Genomic DNA, 19,793 nt, shown 5'->3' on the forward strand with positions numbered 1-19,793 from the left:
GTAGCAAAATGTCCTTATTTGAACCAGGGACAGTGTTACCAGGAGCCAGACAAATTCTTTTGGTAACAAATTTTTCCTTGATGAAGATTTCTGCATTTTCTGATGTATTTTGTTCAGGCCTAATAACAGCAGACTTTGTCTAGGGCTCTGAAAATAAATAGGGCTGCTCCTAAATAGTATTTGGATAGAAAATCACCAATGAATTGTCTATGGGCTAGGCCACAGGTCTGCAACCCGCAGCTCCGGAGCCGCATGCTGCTCCTAGTCCTCTGCCATGTGCAGTCCAAAAAAAAAAGTGGGACTAAAAAAGTTCAACCAATCAATTCAAATATGCAGGGTAGGTGCATATCTCGCCTTGGCTCCACTCTTCAGTCAAACCCTGTTCTGCACATGCGCGCATGTACGCGCATGTGCACACATTTTTTGCGGCTCCCAGTTTTTCCTTTTGTGAGGGAACCGGTTCCGAGTGGCTCTTTCACTGTTTCAGGTTGCTGACCCCTGGGCTAGGCAAAGACATGTAAAAAAATATCCCCCCAAAAGATAACAGAGAATCACTTTTGTCCTGAATAGGCACCAGAACTGAGTTCTTTAAAGTGTCTTTATTTTTGATACACACAACTATATATAGCTAGGTGCGATTATTTCGTGGTCTTGCATGGAACAACTGAATTACTATCTATGGATCACCTCTAACAATATATAAAGTTTTATATATAGTGTAAATTCTGTCTATGCCTATTTTGAAATAAACCTTGAATGGTAAGAAGTAATCCAAGCATTAGGCTTACACTTCTATTCATTTACAATTGGATGTCTAGTCAATATCCTTTAACTTTCAACCACATGTTCTTAGAATTTAGAGAAGACTATTTTGCTTGTTTTAATTTTCTATTTGTAATTTATCACTGATTAAAACCCCAGAGGTTAGTGAATTATAAATTTTTAAAATTTGTTTATGTAGAATTTTCTGGAAAGGTTACATTGAAACAACGCATCCATGAATTCAAATGTCCTTGAATGACCATAGCATAAGTGTTGCTAGATTTCATAAGAAGCCCCCAGGGATTTAAGGAAGTTGGTCCAAACTACTTAGAGAACACTAGGTTGGAGAAAACTGCCTCTCAGATGAATAAAAGCACTCAGGTACATTGTTTCCCATAGCTTCCAAGGAATGGAGCAATGTTTGTTTTAATGGACCAAGTATTGCCCTTTTCTGCCTCCCCAACACCCATTCTTTTGAAAAATCGGATCACAGTTGTAAGAAACTGAAATACATTTTGAGAAGGATTTAATGGGGAATATTTTTAAGAAACCCTAAATTGTCAGGTCTTATGAGAAAGATACCAACTAACTTGATGTTCAATTGACTTGGATTCATCAAATTCTCTACCATTATAAAAGAGATTTACAGCATGTGCTTTGTGTACAGACTAGGCATATAAAGCATTTTTCATTCTATCTACATTCAGGGAGAGACAAACATCAGCACAAATGAAATCTGACTAGCATTTATCTTTTTCCTGGGCTGTGGGGCTCTTGGCCAGAGGGCCATGGAAATGGCTGACCGGTGCATGCATGCATGGGTGTGCATTCCCATTTGACCTGTTTACGCATGCACGTGGGCATTAATAAGGATGCTAGTGCAGGACGAGCGTCCGCAACCTGTTTGCGCATGCATGAATGGGCCGCTACTCGCTGGGGGAGGTGCACGGCCATTTGTGCATGTGCACAGCACCAGCACATGTCACATGCACGAATGGGGCCGCTAGTGCCATGCCAGTGTGCATGTATGCACTCCAATGTTGAAGCTGCTCTCCTTCTTTCCAGTCTGCGAGCCCAGAAAGGTTGGAGACCTCTAGCGTAGACCCTTGATTTCTTCCCTATTATTTTCACAATTAAAATCTCTCACAAGCTTGTTCACAGGAGCGTGAGGCTTTTCCCCTTTTACAGCACTTCTACATGTGAATATGTAGAACCACAACCTAGGAAATGTTACAAACAGAAAGATCTGTATAAAAACAGCCCTGTATTGTTACTGGTTTGTTTTTTCTTCTGAAAAGGCCTGATTCACCTTGTACATTTTCAAAAGTAAGTACATCTTTATCCCGTAATGGGTTAGTAAATTTTTGTCCAGATAATTAATCTAATAAACTAATATTCCTGAGAAATTTTAATAAGAGGGGAGGTGGGTGGTGAAATTCAAATATGTGAACAACCAGTTCTCTGTGTGAATGCTGCTTCTGGAAGTCCATTCTGAGCTTGGGCAACAAAAAAATTAGCTTCTGGTTCTGCTGAACTGGTGCGAACTGGCTGAATCCCACCACTGGGTGACGTCCTGGTGGGAAATAATATAGGAAACCACTAGAAATGAAGATTTCAGTTCTCCTAACAATTTCAATGAAATATTTTTTATTAATAATTATGGGGGGAGGGGTTTTTTTGTAATTAATTGTACTGAGTTGGGTGAACATGTAAACGTGTTAATGATCCCAGGGCTGCCTATGATTGGGAAGTGGGGGGAAAAGCATCCTATTGCTGAAGGCATGTCTGTTTACATCAGATGCCAGAAATAGGAATACTCGCAATATTTTGAACTCCAATAGTCATCCGCCCCATTCACCATAACCAGTAGTAAAAGCCTAAGGGAATTGTCCTCCCAAACGCCCTACTGCCCCACAGTGTTATTGTATTTCTTTCGAGGCATTTCTTGCATGTGATTACTGTAACTGCAACATTACAACACAATGGACAGTAAACTTATGTTGTAGTCGCTACCCTTCCTTTCCTGCAACTGACCACTACACTACAGACTCAGATGTAGGCAGACGGCGAGGGGGTCGATTCAAGTTTCCACACACGCTCCACTCCGCCCTGCTGCATGTGCTGTCTGTCCGTCACAGCTCCTCTCCTAACCAAGCGGAAGCAGGCAAGCGCAGCGGTGCGCGAATTGGGTTTTCATCTCCTCTTAATGTTTAAACGGGCCATTGACTCGTCCAAACTGGCCAGTCCCGCCATCGCTTTTAAAAACGGCGGTTTCGATGAGTCCCGCGGAACGGTCGCCCGGTTGCTGGAAAAGAAACCCGGCAAGGACAGGCGGGGAAGATTCCCTCCGACCCCGTTAGGCTAATAAAGTTCATTGAGTGGGCGGAAACTTCCAGCGAGCACAAAGCCTACGGGAATTAATTTGACGGATGAAACGGATGCGGAAGCCAGGCGCCGCCCAAGACCGTGAGGTTGCCTTCGCTGGGCGGCCTGGCGATGGCGAGTGGAGGCATGTTGCTACGTTGGGGCCTGACCGCCAGGAGGGCTTCCCGGTTGGCCTGCCGCAGGTGCAGCTTTTTGCTTATCGGAAACGCCCTCTTTCGCCAGTTCCTAACCACCCGCCGCCTTCCTCTCTTCTTTTAACCCTCCCACAAGCCAACATCCTCTTCCAGCTTGACCATTGGAAAGTCGAGTTTTGCTTTTTCTTTCCCAACTCTCTTTCGATTAACTCCAGTTTTGTTCCTCGGCTAGCTTTATTGCTGGGCTGATCTCAGTGGATTAAAGGAGATTGACTGACTGGAGCTTTGCCTGTCCATTTCAGAAGCAAACATTGCATTTCTTGAGATCATCTTGTAGGAACGTAGAGAGCTGAACCTTAACATGAATCGTGCGTACCAAAAACGTTAGCAGGGTCTGCAGCTTGTTCAATAGCACTGAATGAACTGGAATTTTTCGTCATTTCAAAAATTCAGCATTTTCTATTCTATAAATCCAGCGTCTTTTTCCAAGTACATTTTTGCCTGTTTTTGTGAAGTGTAGCCCATCCCTTGCCAAGAGTTTCTCATGTAGAAACTATAGTCCGTGATCCAGGAAACCAAAGTTTTCTTGGTGACACCAACCCTTTAGACAATGGTTTATTTCTGAGATTCTTTTTTCTCTCAGTGGGTGTTGGCCTTTAGTTGGGAGCACTGATGAGAACACTACTTGTGCTCTTAGCTTCTTCACTTTGTTGCTTAGTTGTTTATAGTCTTTCACTATTGCACTCAGGTTGTTTGTAGTATCATTCATTCCAATGTGGAGGAGGAGTAGTGGGTAGTAATCTGTGGGCCTAATTATTTTGGTTAGTTTCTTAGCCACATCTTTCATTTTTGCTCCAGGGAGACAGCATACCTCCCTGATTTGGTCTGCAGATGGATGATTCTGTTCCTTTGAGGATAGAATCTCCTATTACCAACACTCTCCTTTCCTTTTTGGGGGGGTGCGCGCTGCAGTCTGGGGTGCTTTTCTGTTTGTCTCAGCTGTGTTTGTTGATGTGGCTTTTTTAGGGATATTTGAGGTGACTTTTTAAGGATTATTTGAAGTTGTTTCTTTGCTAGGTGTCTGCATGTTTGAAGGAGAGGTTGTGGGTCTGTGTGTTTCCTTCTAAGGGGAGAAATCGATTGCCCGATTTTAATGGGGTTGCTTCTGATTCGCTAGGATTGGGCAAAGGGGTTTGTTTGTTGCATGTTGTTTCTTTCTTTGAGTGTTGTGTTTCCTTCTGTGTGTGACATACCTCCACTTGTCTTCCTCCAAGGGTTCATTGGTAGGGTCAAATCCTCTGGGAGTTGTTTGGGTTTATTATTCTCAGATTGTAATAAAGAAAACTGCCAGCTAACAAACAGTTCTTGCAGTTTCTTAATGGGCACACATTAAGACTGGATGCACAAAATGGAATCTAACTGTTAGGCACATTCTTGATAAATAATTATGCTAGCTTGAGACAAATTATGGGGTTTTTTTAGACAATACACTTAATTTCTGATGAGATGGCTATTTTGTTCTTATAAGTCAGGCCTGTCCCTATCTTCCATTGGACTTCCATCTTGCAAAGTCCTACATGCTAGATAGAACAGGGGTCCCCAACCTGTGTGCTGCAGCCTGGTACTGGTCTGTGGCCTATTAGCCACTGGGTTGCGGGAATGGCCGGCCAGTGCATGCACGTGTGCATGCACCCTCCCCACTCATACTAGTGCCACTGCGCGGGTGCTAGCAGCCCCATTTGTGCATGTGTGGGACGCTAGTGCCACCGCTAGTGTCATGTGGGCACTGGCGGCCCATTTGCTTATGTGCATGGACGCCAGAACCACCATCAGCGCTGTTGTGGGTGCACGCAGCCTGCTTGTGCATGGGCACTCATGTTGCTGTGCACATGCCTGTTTTGCGCGTGGGCATGGGTGCGTGCACACGTGTGCATACATTTCCCTGCACCTCCCTTTTCCTCCGAGCTACCAGCCCGGAAAGGTTGGGGAGCTCTGTGCTAGAAGACGTTTATATCTGCCATTAACTGTGTTCTCTTTGCCTGAATGTTTATGTGGACAGTTCAAACTTCTATGCCTTTGGAGAAACTGGAGGATTTTGTGTTATGTTCGTTTATGTGGCGTTATCTAATGCCTTAAAACTAATTAAGTGTGATCTCAGGCTATGCATAGGAGTCAAATTCAGCCACACTTCTAAATGGATATATTTACTAAAAAGACAAATTCAAAAATAGAGAAGCAAATTCAGAAATGATACACTACTTTTTAAAATTAGATGAAACATTTATTATTTAGCACTTAACAAGCTCTGAAATCTTAAAAATGATTTACGGAACTAGCTTACTGGCAAGACCTTTGGGGTATATACCAAAGGATATATATATTTTTGCCAGCTTCTCAAAGATAAAAAAAATATATTTTCTGCAATCTTATTTTATGGAGGTTGGGAGATTTCCACACTGAGAAATTTGAATTCCCATCAAGAGATTTTTATAATCGGATTATTTATCTTTCAAGACATCTAAAACAGGAAGTCTTTGTGTACTTCACAGATGAACAAAGTTACAATATTTTATGGGCTGCAGTCTATTTTACTGAATTAAAAAGTGTTCTGGGATGAGGACATTGTTTGCAGTAGGTGAGTTTTAAACAACAAAATTGGAGAAAAATTGAATTCACAAAGTGAAGAAAATAGTGATGGTTGCTGCTAGCATTACCGTACGGAGTTAGGAAACCTAAGGGAGCTTGGGAAAGGAAAACTTTAGCTGAAATAAGTCATCATTTAGCAAACTCCAAATAGGTATAAATACTTATTCATTCTATATTGAATGGAATGAATAAGTATTCTAAGTATTCTGAGTCAAAGGCACCCAGGAGAGACTGTGATAGAACACCCCTGTGATATCTTTAGTTTGATCACCATATGCATTCTACTGCATTGTTGTCTTTGTGCACATTCAGGGAAGACAAAGGGTGAAGGCTTTCGACATGTCCATATGCTTTTGTTTCACACTAGGAACGCTGGAAATAAATGAGAAAGTATTCATTGAAAAGAAACTGTGATGGGCAGTGACCTGGAAAATCAATTTTATGTGGAAAGATTGAAATTGGTATATATAGTACATTTAGTCTGGAGAACCTGGATACTGAGCAACGGGGAGATTTTTGGGACAGTTTGTGCAGTGCTTTTAAGACTGCCTCAACAAATCCCTAAGTTTTCTTGGCAAGGTGTTTCAGAAGTACAGGTAATCCTCAACTTACAACCACAAGCCCAAAATTTCTGTTGTTAAGTGAGACATTTCTTAAGTGAGTTTTATGACATTTTTTGCCCCATTTTATGACTTCTTTTGCTACAGTTCTTAAGTGAATCACTTAAGTTGTTAACTTAGTAACCTGGTTGTTAATTGAATTTGGTTTCCCCATTGTCAGAAGGTCACAAAGAGTGATCACATGACCCCAGGACACAGCAATCGTCAAAAATATGAACCAGTTGTCAAGCATCTGAATTTTGATCATGTGACCATGGGGATGCTGCAAAAGTTGTAACTGAAAAATGGTCATAACTCACTTTTTTCAGTGCTGTTGTAACTTTGAACAGTCACTAAATGAACTGTTGTAAGTCAAGGACTACCTGTAATTTACCATTGCCTTCTTCCTAGGGCTGACAGAGAATGACTAGTCCATGGTCACCCAGCTGGATTTGTGCCTAAGCAAGACTAAACCTCATAGTCTTGCAGTTTCTAGTTTGGTCCCTTAACCACTGGTGATAAACAAAACTGATGATAATACTTTACATATAGCTGTCCTATAGACCAGAGGTCCCCAACCTTTTGGGCATCAGGGACTGGTTCCACGGAGAGGGGTTTTTCTGCGGACCAGAAGGGGTGTCGTTTCATGTACTGTCTGCATCCCGTGGATGGGGCTTTGCTTGTTTATGCAGCCCGGTTTCTGGCATGCCACGGCCCAGATCCGGTCCCCAGACCAGGAGTTGGGGACCCCTGCTATAGACTGCAACCTATGTGGTTTTATTGGGGAAGATGCGGAGAGGACCTCAAATCACATTTAGGTGAATATAACATTAATGTTCACAAGAATGTTATAATTGCATACGTTTGCAATTATAACAAATGGATCCTAAGATGATTTGCATTTGCAAATACCAGATTAATGAAAAGAAATCTTATTTAAAAAGAAGGTTAAAGAAAAAATGAGTAAGCTGGGTCTGTGAGAATCCATTGCCTCTCTTTTTATAGGAAGAATATTTTTGGCTTCAAATCATGGAACCCCCTTTCTCCAGGTAGCATTGTCTTCTCGCAGCCCCAGAGGACCTTTCGAGCAGTACTGTGCACTGAATTAAAAAAGCCATTGGTTGTTGGGGATGTCCCATCTGCTTTGCTTCAGTCGCACGAGGTAAGCAAGTAACAATACTTAGGTCGAACGTTCTCCTACTTGATCAGTCAGGATGGTTTTGTTTGTAGGATTTAGCTTACCATGAATGTTTGTTTAAAACAGTTTGGGCAGAGTGTGGTCTTCGGCCTTTTCGATGTAGGCCATTGGAAACATTCCATTCAGATCTCTGGTAAGGCTTCTCTTTCTTGTCAGACTTTGAGAGGAATCTAAACTGGACTCTTTGAATACAGTTCATAGCTGTGGGATGTAATTGGACTACACCTATTTTCCATTTAAGACTAACTTGCTGCAGATGTTGCATGAATATAGCTATACCCTTTTCTTCCCTTCCTTTTTCCCCCTTGGATTTTTATCATCTTGTCTCATGGCCCATTTCCTAGGTATAAACTATCATCTGGCCTTAGTAAATAATGTGATTTGTCTTCCTTAAAGGGCCTCTGGAAAGGAAGTCAGACAAAATGGTTGAAAGAAAATTGTACTATTACTACAGTTTTATAAAGAATTTACTAATCTGTGCAAATAGTTTCTAGCCTACTGATTTATTTACAGGCAGTCTTTAGTTAACAATCACTTGTTCAGCAACTGTTACAACGGCACTGAACAAGGAGACTTATGGCCAGTCTTTGAAGCGGTGGCCATTGCAGCATCCCTAGAGCCACAGGTCATAATTTGGATACTTGGCAACCAGCTAGCAATAACCACAATCACACTATCTTGCGGTCATGAGGTGACCATTTGTGAACTTCAGTCTGACAAGTGAGGAAGCTGACAGAAGGTCACAAATGGTGATCATGTATTGTCACACCTAATGACTGTGCAGGATTTTCTTCACAATCACAGCCAGAATTGCCAATGTAAGTTGGTGTAGTCATATGACATCTTGCTTGACCGTCATGCCTCTTAGCAACAGAGTTGCCAGTCCCAAATTGCCATCATTAGCCGAGGACTACCTGATAGTGCATTGTTAGTTGGGAATAAAAGAGCTGATTCTTTTGAAGCATCTTAGTTCTTGCTAGATTGCTTGTAGAAAAATTCAGACACCTGGAAAGAGCATTTGTAGGGTAGTTTGCTATATGTGGAAAGGCAACAAATGAATGAACAGACCAAGAAAATCATGTACTTTTATTCCCTATTGTTAATGAAAACCAGTGACTTTGATGGAAGAGAACTTTCGTACTTCAGGATTGAAATCTTAGGTTCTTGGTATGTTCTGACAACTCAGACAAACAAGCTAATAGTAAACAACAGCCTAATTAAAAAACCACGAAGACCACTCCCAGCAACACTGACATGGCAAGCCACTGGTTTCTAAAATGAGAGTAAACCCAGCTCCCTTCTAGCACTGATGATGTTACCTAATTGGGTAATGAAACATCTGCAAGAAAAGAACCAAGCTCATAGAGGACCAAGTATTATGTAGTGGGTTCTGGACCACATGGAAGACAGCAGGCAGATGAGTACAGCAACAGCTCTTTTTTGTGGGTAGGACTGTACTGAACAAAGGGGGTTACCTGTACCCCTTATATACCAGGTATGCTCCCGGCCAATCCCTTCATCTGAATCTCACGCCAAAAGCTAACCAGCCAATCCGGTAACGGTACAGCGCCACCTGGTGGTATTTGCTGAGCTGCTGCTTAAACCCCATACATAACACCCCTTCCCCCTTAAAGAACAAACAATATACAAACATCATGCACCAAAATTTCCAGCAGTTACAATGGTTAATGGCAAACCACAACTTGACTCTAGGCCCTGTCCCCCTCCCTCAAGATTGTACATAGTCTGCGAGATAGGCAGGTGGCCTGTGAGCCCTGAATGACCATCTCAGCATTTGCCATTCATCTGGGACAGCAGAGTCAGTGGTTGAGTCCTGGCTTAGTGTTCCTCGTTGACCCATTCCAGGGTCAGCCCTAGCACACACACTGTCGTGCTGGTCCTGGTCCTGTTGTTGTATGAACCTACTCTCCTCCAGTCCTGTTGTTGTCGGTTGTTGGGGTTGATCGATCTGTGACCCTTCAGGAACTTGCTTCCTGATTTGGTCTATGTGTCATCTGATCTGACGGTCCCCCTCCACCCCTACAACATAGGACAAGGGCCCAGTTCTGTCAACCACCACCCCCGGAATCCATGCATGTCCCGGCCTGTAGTTCCTTGCCCAAACCAGGTCATTGGTGTGTAATTCTTTAGAGAGCTTGGGTTGCTCAGTCTCCGCAGCCACTCTGTCGGGGTGTAGCCTGTCCAATTTGGTGATAAGGCGCCTGCCACAACCAAGTTCCACTGGGCTCTTCCCCGTGGCTGTGCAAGGTGTGGTATGTTGTGCTAATAGGAATTGTGCCAACCTTTGATGCCAGTCGCCACTGATGATGCACCTCAATGCGTCCTTGGTCATTCGTACCATGCGTTCTGCTAATCTGTTGGTAGATGGGTGGAAGGGTGCAGCTGTGACATGCCTAATCAAGTTGGCCTTGGTGAATGCCTGGAATTCAGCATAGGCGAATTGAGGCCTGTTGTCTGAAACTAATACGTCAGGGAGGCCATGTGTGGCAAAGAGCCCCCTGAGCACTTGGATAGTTTTGGCCGAGGTCATGTTATTGACTGGTATCACCTCTAGCCATTTTGAATGGCTGTCTATCACCACTAGGAACAGCTGTTCTTGGAAAGGACCAGCATAATCAATGTGGACTCTGGACCAAGGGGTGTGCGTGGCCTCCCATTTGTGTACAGGTGCATGGGGCATCTCCGGTCTGGACCTTAGGCAGTCATAGCAACTATTAACCTGCTCCTCTATAGCCTTATCCAGACCTGGCCACCACAGGTAGCTTCTAGCTAACGCTTTCATCCGGACTATTCCCGGGTGTCCTTTGTGTAGTGACTTAATGACTTTGTTCCTCAGTGTCTCGGGAATAATGACCCTCCTCCCCCACAAAAGGCATCTCTTGTGGGCAGATAACTCATGCCTCCTATTGAAGTAAACCTGGAATTCCGGGCCTGGACTCTTTTCTTGCCACCCCGTGACTACCCAAGACTGAACTCTGGTTAGGATTCTGTCTGTAGTTGTTTCAGCGCCTATGTCTTTTGCCTGTAAGGGACACTCGGGTAAATCCTGGATGGTCAGTATTTGGGCTGCAGGCGCCAAATCAGGTTCTGAATTTGCTAGGGGCAACCTACTTAACCCATCTGCGTGGCCCATATCTTTACCTGGTTTGTGAACCAGTTTGTAAGTCTATGCAGATAGGAATATGGACCACCTGAGCATCCTCGGCAACAGAATTTAAGGGGTTTGTTTGTCTGTTGTGAACAACCCCAATAATGGCTTATGATCCATGAATATGATGAAATCCCTGCCATAAAGGTAGTCATGGAATTTTTTGACCCTGGCCACTATAGCCAGGGCTTCCTTGTCAATCTGGGTGTAATTCCTTTCTGCCCCTGACAATGTACGGGAGTAGTATGCAATGGGCACCTGTCTCCCGTTCTCTTCTAGGTGGCTCAATACTGTGCCCACTCCATAGGGAGATGCATCGCAAGTGATGCAAATGGGCTTTGACTCTATGAAATAGGTGACAGTGGAATTACTAGACAGTAATTCCTTTAGGTTTTTAAAACTCTTGTCGTAGACCTTGGTCCAGGTTCCATGCAGCTTGCTTGTCTAGGAGCCTGTGTAGAGGCTCAGCTATGGCTGCTTTGTGTGGGAGGAATGAATGGTAGAAATTCAGGAGCCCCAGGAATGCTTGCAGTTCCCCTTGTTTGTGGGGGTAGGGGCCATTTTGATTGCCCTTACCTTGGATTCTGCAGGGTGGATTCCTTTGGCATCAATCCTGAACCCTAGGAATTCTGTGGATGCCACCCCAATGCTACACTTGTCTTTTTTGAGTTTGAGCCCTGCAGAGTGGAACCTGCTTAAAACAGCCTGCAGTCTCTCAGCCAGTACTTCCTCAGTATTCCCAGTGATGAGGACATCGTCAAAGTAAGGGCATACTCCCGGAATGCCCTTCAGGGTCTTCTCCATCACCTCCTGAAAAGTTCCTGGAGCTACAGAGACACCGAACTGCAAACGGTTAACTCTGAAAGCTCCTCTATGCGTTACTATGGTTTGAGCATCTGCTGTCTCCCTGGTAACTGGGAGCTGCTGGTATGCCTGTGCGAGATCCAGCTTCACAAAGATGGCGCCGCCCTGGAGAGACGCAAGAACGTGGCTGACCATCGGAACTGGGTAAGCGTGCGGATTAAGGGCCTGGTTCACCGAGCACTTATAGTCAGCACAGATTCTCACCTCCCCATTAGCCTTTAGTGGGGTAACTATAGGGGTCTCCCACTCTCCCCCTTCTACTGGTTCTAACACCCCCCGCTCCACTAGCCTATCTAATTCAATCTCAATTTTGTGTTTGAGAGTGAAGGGGACTCTCCAGAGTTTAATTCTAACGGGCATGATGTTGGAGTTCAGTTTGAATTTAATGGGTGGCCCGGTGTACCTTCCTAACTTGCCATCGAATACGTCTGCAAATGTTTTGCAGATGGATTTGAGGCTCTTGGCCTGGGTACTATGGATCCCTGAGATCCCTATGCCCAGAGCCCCAAATCAGTCCAGCCCCACTAGGCTAGTCCTCCGGCCCTCGACTACTAGGACATCCAAGTGCCCACGGAACTCCATGAACCCCACTGACAGGGTGGCCTCCCCCTTAATTTTAACTGGTGCATTTTGAAAATCAGTTAGTTTTAGATTGGTAGGTCTTAATTGTGCCCACCGCTTGGTCTGGCTGCACACAAGTTTAAACATCTCGTACGAAATTATAGAGACAGCGGAACCGGAGTCGAGCTCCATTTTGCAAGGCACGCCTTGCAAAAAGACCTCTAATTTAATTTTGGGGGTGAGCAGCCGATGGACCCCAGTGTGGGATACAGCTCTAAGACTCACAAAAGAATTGGAGGTGGTGATTTGGGGTTTGCTGGTACCTTTCGGCGATGCATCCTCATCCCAGGAACGACTCCGACAGACCACTGCAATGTGGCCTGTTTTTCCACAGACCCGGCACTTAGCCGAGTGGAATCTGCAGGCCACCCTCGTATGGTTTCCTCCGCAGCTGGCACACTTGGGACTGGTTGCTCCGCCTCCAGAGGTAGTTTCGGCGCCGTTCCCTCTGGTGTATTTTTGTGATGGCGTTGGCTGCCGATGGGCCCCTTGGTGTCCACGCTGTTGAATTTGTCGATTGTCCGGCCTCCGGTGTACTGCATCAGTTTCAGCTGCTTTGTCTTTGTCTGTTCCGCCGTACGCAGCGCTCTCATGGTGGACTGATCTTCCAGAGCTGCTGCTGGGTCGGTGGGTGGTCTGGCCTGAGCCGCTGGCCGCCTCGTATGCCAGGACCTCGTCCAGAACCTCTTGCAGGCTCATTGTAGGCTTCGCGAGCAATTTCTGTCACAGCCTCTGCTCGCTTAGACGGAAAATGATCCGGTTGCGAAGCCTCTCTTCTAAATCAGGAAACTTACAGAGACAGGCGGCCTGTTGCACGGTTGCTATAAAGTCGGCCGTTGGTTTTCCAGGTAGCTCGATCTGCTGGACGAACCGGAAGTGCCAGAACATTTCGGATCTCCATGGCATGAAGTGCCTGTTTAGTTTGGCCGTGAGATCACTATAGGGAATGGTTCCGATAGCTGTCGGTGAGCACAACCCGACGGCTATATCGGAAACGGCAGGGCCGCTGATGCACAGCAGGGCCGCCACTTTCAAGCAGGCTTTGATGATCTAGTTGACCAGTAGGTATCCTTCAACCTGGCCCAGATGCGATTCCCAGCGTTCGGGATGGCTGACGTCGAATTTGCAGATCTGACCGAGTTTTGCCATGCTGTGTCTGGTCCTGTGGATGCTGCTTCAGTAGAAGGAAATCGGAGGAAGATACTCCTTTTCCTCCATCCTAGTGACTTCAGCTAGTGATTTCAGCTCTGAGTGAAGCAGCATCCCACCTTCGTTGCCACTATTATGTAGTGGGTTCTGGACCGCATAGAAGACAGCAGGCAGATGAGACAGCAACAGCTCTTTATTGTGGGTAGGACTGTACTGAACAAAGGGGGTTTACCTGTACCCCTTATATACCTTGCCAGGTACGCTCCTGGCCAATCCCTTCATCTGAATCTCCCGCCAAAAGCTAACCAGCCAATCCGGTAACTGTACAGCGCCACCTGGTGGTATTTGCTGAGCTGCTACTTAAACCCCATACATAACACCAAGGATCCCATAACAATGACTTTAATTGATCTCTATGTGTAAATACAATAAATATTGTTTGCTTTATCATTACTTGATAACCAGAACCCATATCATGTATATGCTATATCTGCTTGTTATGTATAGTAGAAAAGTGATCCTGTAACTGGAAAGCATGAAATATAGCATATTGAGGGAGAGAGAGAGAAAGAACATTATTTTTTTTTATTGAAAAGTTTTAACATACAATTTTTCTTTAAAAATCCCCCCTCCCCCCCTTCTCCCTCCCCCCTACCTCTCCCCCCTCCCCCCCTCCCCCCCGACTTCCCAGAGCTAAATACAAGGTATATATAAAAAAAACAATCATAAACAACCATATACTAACAACTATAAACTCTAAAATCCATCACTCTCTAGCTTATATAGAATAAAACAAACCTTAGTAATATTAAATATATATAAAGAAACTAAAATAGAAAAAGAAAAAAAGAAAGAAGACTTATTCAAATGCTACATGAAACTTCTTAACCCTATACTTGTTCTGGATAAACTCAATCCATTTTCTCCATTCCATAATATAGCGTTCTTGCGAGTGATCTTTCAAATAGGCCGAAATCTTCGCCATCTCTGCCAGGTCGGAAACCTTTAAAGTCCACTCTTCTATGGTCGGCAGTTCCTCTTTCTTCCAATACTGACCTATCAAAAGTCTTGCTGCCGTAATTAAATTCAACATCAACTTGGTGTCCACAACTGTAACATCTGTAATTATTCCCAACAAAAAAAGTTGCGGACAAAACTTTATCCTCTGTTTAAAAATCTTCTGCATGTTCCACCAGACTTTTATCCAAAAAGCCTTAACCTTTTTACAAGTCCACCATATGTGAAAATATGTTGCGTCTTCATCACCGCACCTCCAACATTTAGGCTGATAATTCGGATACATACTTGCAAGGTTTTTAGGGTTTAAATGCCATCTATAAAACATTTTGTAAAAATTCTCTCTTAGATTTTGAGCTTGTGTAAATTTTACATTCCTCACCCAAATCTTTTCCCACGTGTCCATTGTGATAACTTCCTGGATGTTTTGGGCCCATTTTATCATACAATCCTTAACAAGTTCTGTTTCTGAATCAATCTCTATCAATGCAAGATATATCCGTTTAATATGTGCTGATCCCTGATTTCTAATTTGCTTTATCAAATTTTCATCAGTCATTGTAAAACCATTTTTCTGGTCTTCTTTCCACCTGGCCCGTAACTGAGTATATTGAAACCAATTTTGAACAACCTCCTCTTCTCGCAAGAGGCTATATGATTTCAAACACCAGACATTTCTTTCCAAGCTTAGGATCTCCTTGTACGTAGTCACATCATGTTTGAAACCAGCATGTATATTTTCTATTGCGTGTTTTGGAATTGCCCACAGTGGTATCTTGCGATCTAGCTTATGTCTATACTTCTTCCAAACTCTCAACAATGCCTGTCTTAAAATATGCACTCTAAACACATTGTCTACCTTCTTGTCATACAACAAATATGCATGCCAGCCAAACAACAAATCGTGGCCCTCAAGATTTAATAATCTCTCTTGTGTCAAATTAATCCAATCACTTATTCCTACTAATGCAGCAGCTTCATAATATAGTTTAAAATTGGGCATTTTAAGACCACCTCTCTCACGAGTATCCTGCATAATCTTAAGTTTAACTCGTGGCTTTTTCCCTGCCCAAACAAATTTATTGATACCTCGCTGCCATTCCTCCAAATTAGAATCTTTCTTAAGAATCGGTATCATTTGAAATAAAAATAAAAATTTAGGCAGGACATTCATTTTCACTGCTGCGATCCGTCCCAACAAAGACAATTGCAATTTTTCCCAACTCTCCAATTCTTTTTGAATTTTCCCCCATAATTTTTCATAATTATTTTTATATAACTTTGTATTAGAGGGCGACAAAAGCACCCCCAAATATTTAACCCTTTTAACAATCTCAAATCCAGTTAATCCTTCTAAGAGAGCCTTTTGCGAAACTGTCATATTTTTGGCCAGAATTTTGGTTTTCTGTATATTAACTTTAAATCCAGAAACCTTCCCATATTGTGTTATTATCTCCATCAGGTCCACAACAGAGTTCTCTGGCTGGGTCACTGTAACAACCAGATCATCTGCGAATGCTCTCAATCTATAATCCTGATCTCTAATTTGTATCCCCTTAATTTTTTTCGAATTCCGTATTTTAACCAATAATATCTTTAATGTTAACACAAATAACAAGGGCGATAACGGACACCCTTGCCTTGTGCCCTTCTCAATATTACATGCTTCTGTCAGACTATTATTAACTATGATTCGGGCAGTTTGTTTTTGGTATAATGCCCTAATCGGTTGTAAAAATTTTTCCCCAAAATCCATTTTGTCTAAAACTTTCAACAAAAATTGCCAATTCAATTGATCAAAAGAAAGAACATTATTTTTGTAAAGACAAAATAAAATTGCCCTGTTTTGTGAACCATAACTGCTACCACACATTTCCCCACAAATGAGGGAAAACATTTTTAAGCTTTGAAAGACCAGATATTAGTTTTTCCTTGGTGTTTGAAATAACTAGGGGGCATGTGTGTAACAAAGACAAACCATCCTCTCCTCTTATTATTATCTTCCAAAAACTGAGTTTCTGACAGCATTTACTGACTGCATCTGAAGGTGTGGAATATAATCTGTGAAGGTTTATGCTATCGAGTTATAGTTAGTCTTTAAGGTGATGATTAACATAAACAGTCCTTGGGAAAATGATTACATTTATAAATTATATTTTAGCCATTTATTTTATCTGGTTGTTAAATTGATCATAGGTGGGACTTTTAAAGCAAAGAATGTCTTCTTCAATCATGTTTTGAAATATTAAGCTAGGAGTTTTCAATATGCAGTGATCCATATGGGAAAAGTGGCTGTGCTTATTCTAACAGAATGCAAATGAGGATTTTTCACAGAGAGCTGGCATTTTTCAGAGTTGTGGATTTCTTGTTGATTAGGTCATGAAAACTGTATAATGTTTGCAATGCAGTAATCAAAACTGATATGCTTTGAAAAGGCAGCATGTCATTTACTACTCAGACAACTCATAAAGAAACCATAAAAAGGCTGGCAACATGATTAATAGACAATAAAAAATAATGTCCTATTGAAAAGCATAAACAAAAATTTTGGTGGTAGTTAAATCCTTACTACATTTAATTGGGTTAACATTAAACCACAAAAAAATTCCCCAAGACAATAGTTTTTCTTGAATTTAGAAGCTTTTTCAGATCTTGGTATATATTATTTTCACTTCTAGAAGCTTTGGGCCTACATATTTATTTTATTTTTTATTTTAATTCCATTTATATCCCACCCTTCTCCGAAGACTCAGGGCGGCTTTACAAACTTAGCAGTAGCCTTCATTCTATGTATATGCCTGCTTATTAGGGCTTTCACACACACCCCAAGCGGCATTATTACAAAGTCAGCTTAATTGCCCCCAACAATCTGGGTCCTCATTTTACCTACCTCGGAAGGATGGAAGGCTGAGTCAACCTTGAACCTGGTGGGACTCGAACCTGCACTAATTGCAGGCAGCTGGTGTTACTTAAGGAGGCATTAGCCCACTGCTCCACCAAGGCTCTATTTTTGCCTATTTTTATGAATAATTTAAGGTATATTTGTAACCTAAGAAGAAACTGGGATTATAATAGCTTCCTTACCAGTTTAGTGAAAATTCTTTCTGCTAGCCAGCATTGATAGGACAGGTATTTGTTCACCATATTGCTTTATGCAGCATCTCTAGTTTATTCTCTAGAGTAGGGGTTCCCAACCCCTGGTCCATGGACTGGCACTGGGCTGTGGCATGTCAGAAACTGGGCTGTGTAAACAAGCAAAGCCCCATTCACGGGATGCAGGGAGGACGCAAAACCACACCCCCTCCGGTCTGTGGAAAAACCTTTCTCCACGAAACCAGTCCCTGGTGCCCCAAAGGTTGGGGGCTTCTGCTCTAGAGAGACAGTTTGGAATAGTGGTTAGAAACCAGGAGACTATGACTACTAGTCCATCTTAGGCACAAAGGCAGCTGGATGACTGTGGGCCAGTCACTCTCTCTCAGCTCCAGGAAGGAGGCAATGGCAATCTACTTCCAAAAAATATTTCCAAGAAAGCCACAGTGACTTGTCCAGTCAGCTGCCTGGAGACAATACTAACTCAAAGATGTGCACAACCCAATTTCCCCACTCCCCTCATTTTCTGGCAATCAGTGTATAGATCTTGTGGAAAGGAAGCAGGAGTCAGATGAGGAATCCACTTTCTTTCTTGGTCTCTTCTCCCCTTGCCCAAAACAGCAGTCAGGAATATTATGAGAATTCATCAGATTAATCTTGTATGCGTGTATAGAAAATAATTCTTTCATTTGTTGCATTTCCTAAGTTAATCAGATCACTTGCTGTGGCTTGATTTTAAAGAGGAAAAAAACCCGCTGTACTTAAATGTTTAATTTATCTCCTTCGCCTCCCTTTCTTACACACACAAAGACTTTTCTGGTTATGTGAGGAATGTGGATTGTCTCTTTTTGTAGGTCAGAGTTCGTGTCCACAGCTGTGGAGTCAATTTTGCTGACATATTGGCCTGCCAGGGTCTTTATCAACATCGCCATCCTCTCCCATTCATCCCAGGTGAGTGAAAACATTTTCATGGTGTCTGTGTTGTGAGAAGGAGCCCTAACATAAGACCAAATCTACACATAGATGTATTGGGATAAATTTATCCAGTGATAGAAATTGCAGTCTAACCTCCTGACAGTGTCATATTGGAGAAATCTGATAATTAATTCCCTTTCTGTTCCTAGATTTCTTAATGAGACACCTGCTTTGTAAGAAGACTATGCAAATTTCAGACATACATTTTTTATCTGAGATGTAACTACTGGGAAGCAATAGATTAAAAAAATATGCTCCAAAGTGGAACGTTCAACTCTACCCACAATAGAGGAATGGTTGGTGAAAATGATAGAGCTTGCAGAGATGGCTAAATTAATTTCCTTGATCAAAGAAAAGACAATACCTACATTTATGGTTGATTGGGAACCCCTTTTAGACTTGTTGCATGAAGTGGAAAAAAATACATTTATGACTTGTTTTGATGATTAGGGGGAAAAATAGATAATGGGGAAAAATGAGCTTTTTATGTAATCATACAGTAAGAGATAATTTTGTAATAATATTTGCTGTAGAGGAAATCAGAAACTTTTTTTATTTTTTATTTCTTCCTGCACTTAAGTTTTTTTTCTTGTTTTCTCTATTTTTGTTCTTTCTATTTTGCATTAGTTTGTGTTTGTTTTTCATTCTCCTGAAAACTTTTAATAAAATTTATTTTAAAAAAGATAAATAAAAAACATTTTTTAAAAAAAAAATAAGAGTATTAATATTTTGTTTTATTTTTTTAAAAAATTCTTTTATTGTGCTCATGGTGACATCTTCTGGCCAGTGCTCAGCAATGATTATGATGTTATTTTAGTATGGGATACACACACACACACACACACACACACACACACACACACACACGTATATATATCGTATGTACAGTATATATAAAGAGAGGGGGAGTAATGTAGACTCCATTGGTGGTCAAGAAAAATGGCATAAAACAGTGTGAAAATTTTCAAATTCTCCAGAAGCCTTGAGAGGAGATAAAATAAAAAGTAGGAGATGGGAAGAATTATGAAAAGTATTTCCAAATTAGATCATATAGAGACCTCTAAAGTCTGCATTTGGAGCCTGAAAATGGAATTTTCAAACTGAATGCATTGGTCACTGGAAGATGATGGGGCAAATGTCTCAGCAGATAGCAACACTTGGCCAGCCTTGTTTTAGCTCAAAAA

At 42.3% G+C, this 19,793-nt stretch overlaps 1 protein-coding gene across 1 annotated transcript in view; it reads left to right on the top strand.

Moving 5' to 3' along the window:
* Positions 1–3,221: 3,221 nt before the first annotated feature.
* The window catches only part of LOC310638024 (quinone oxidoreductase-like protein 2), a 29,293-nt gene continuing 12,721 nt past the window's right edge, over positions 3,222–19,793 (top strand). Inside the window, exons 1-3 of the mRNA XM_083358711.1 lie at positions 3,222–3,329; positions 7,532–7,688; positions 18,489–18,585. Of these exons, the coding sequence (XP_083214837.1) occupies positions 3,259–3,329; positions 7,532–7,688; positions 18,489–18,585 (325 nt within the window). The 5' untranslated portion in view covers positions 3,222–3,258. The remainder of the gene's footprint in view (positions 3,330–7,531; positions 7,689–18,488; positions 18,586–19,793) is intronic.

This window comes from Vipera ursinii (genome assembly GCF_947247035.1).
Source record: "Vipera ursinii genome assembly, chromosome: 3".
NCBI lineage: Eukaryota > Metazoa > Chordata > Lepidosauria > Squamata > Viperidae > Vipera > Vipera ursinii.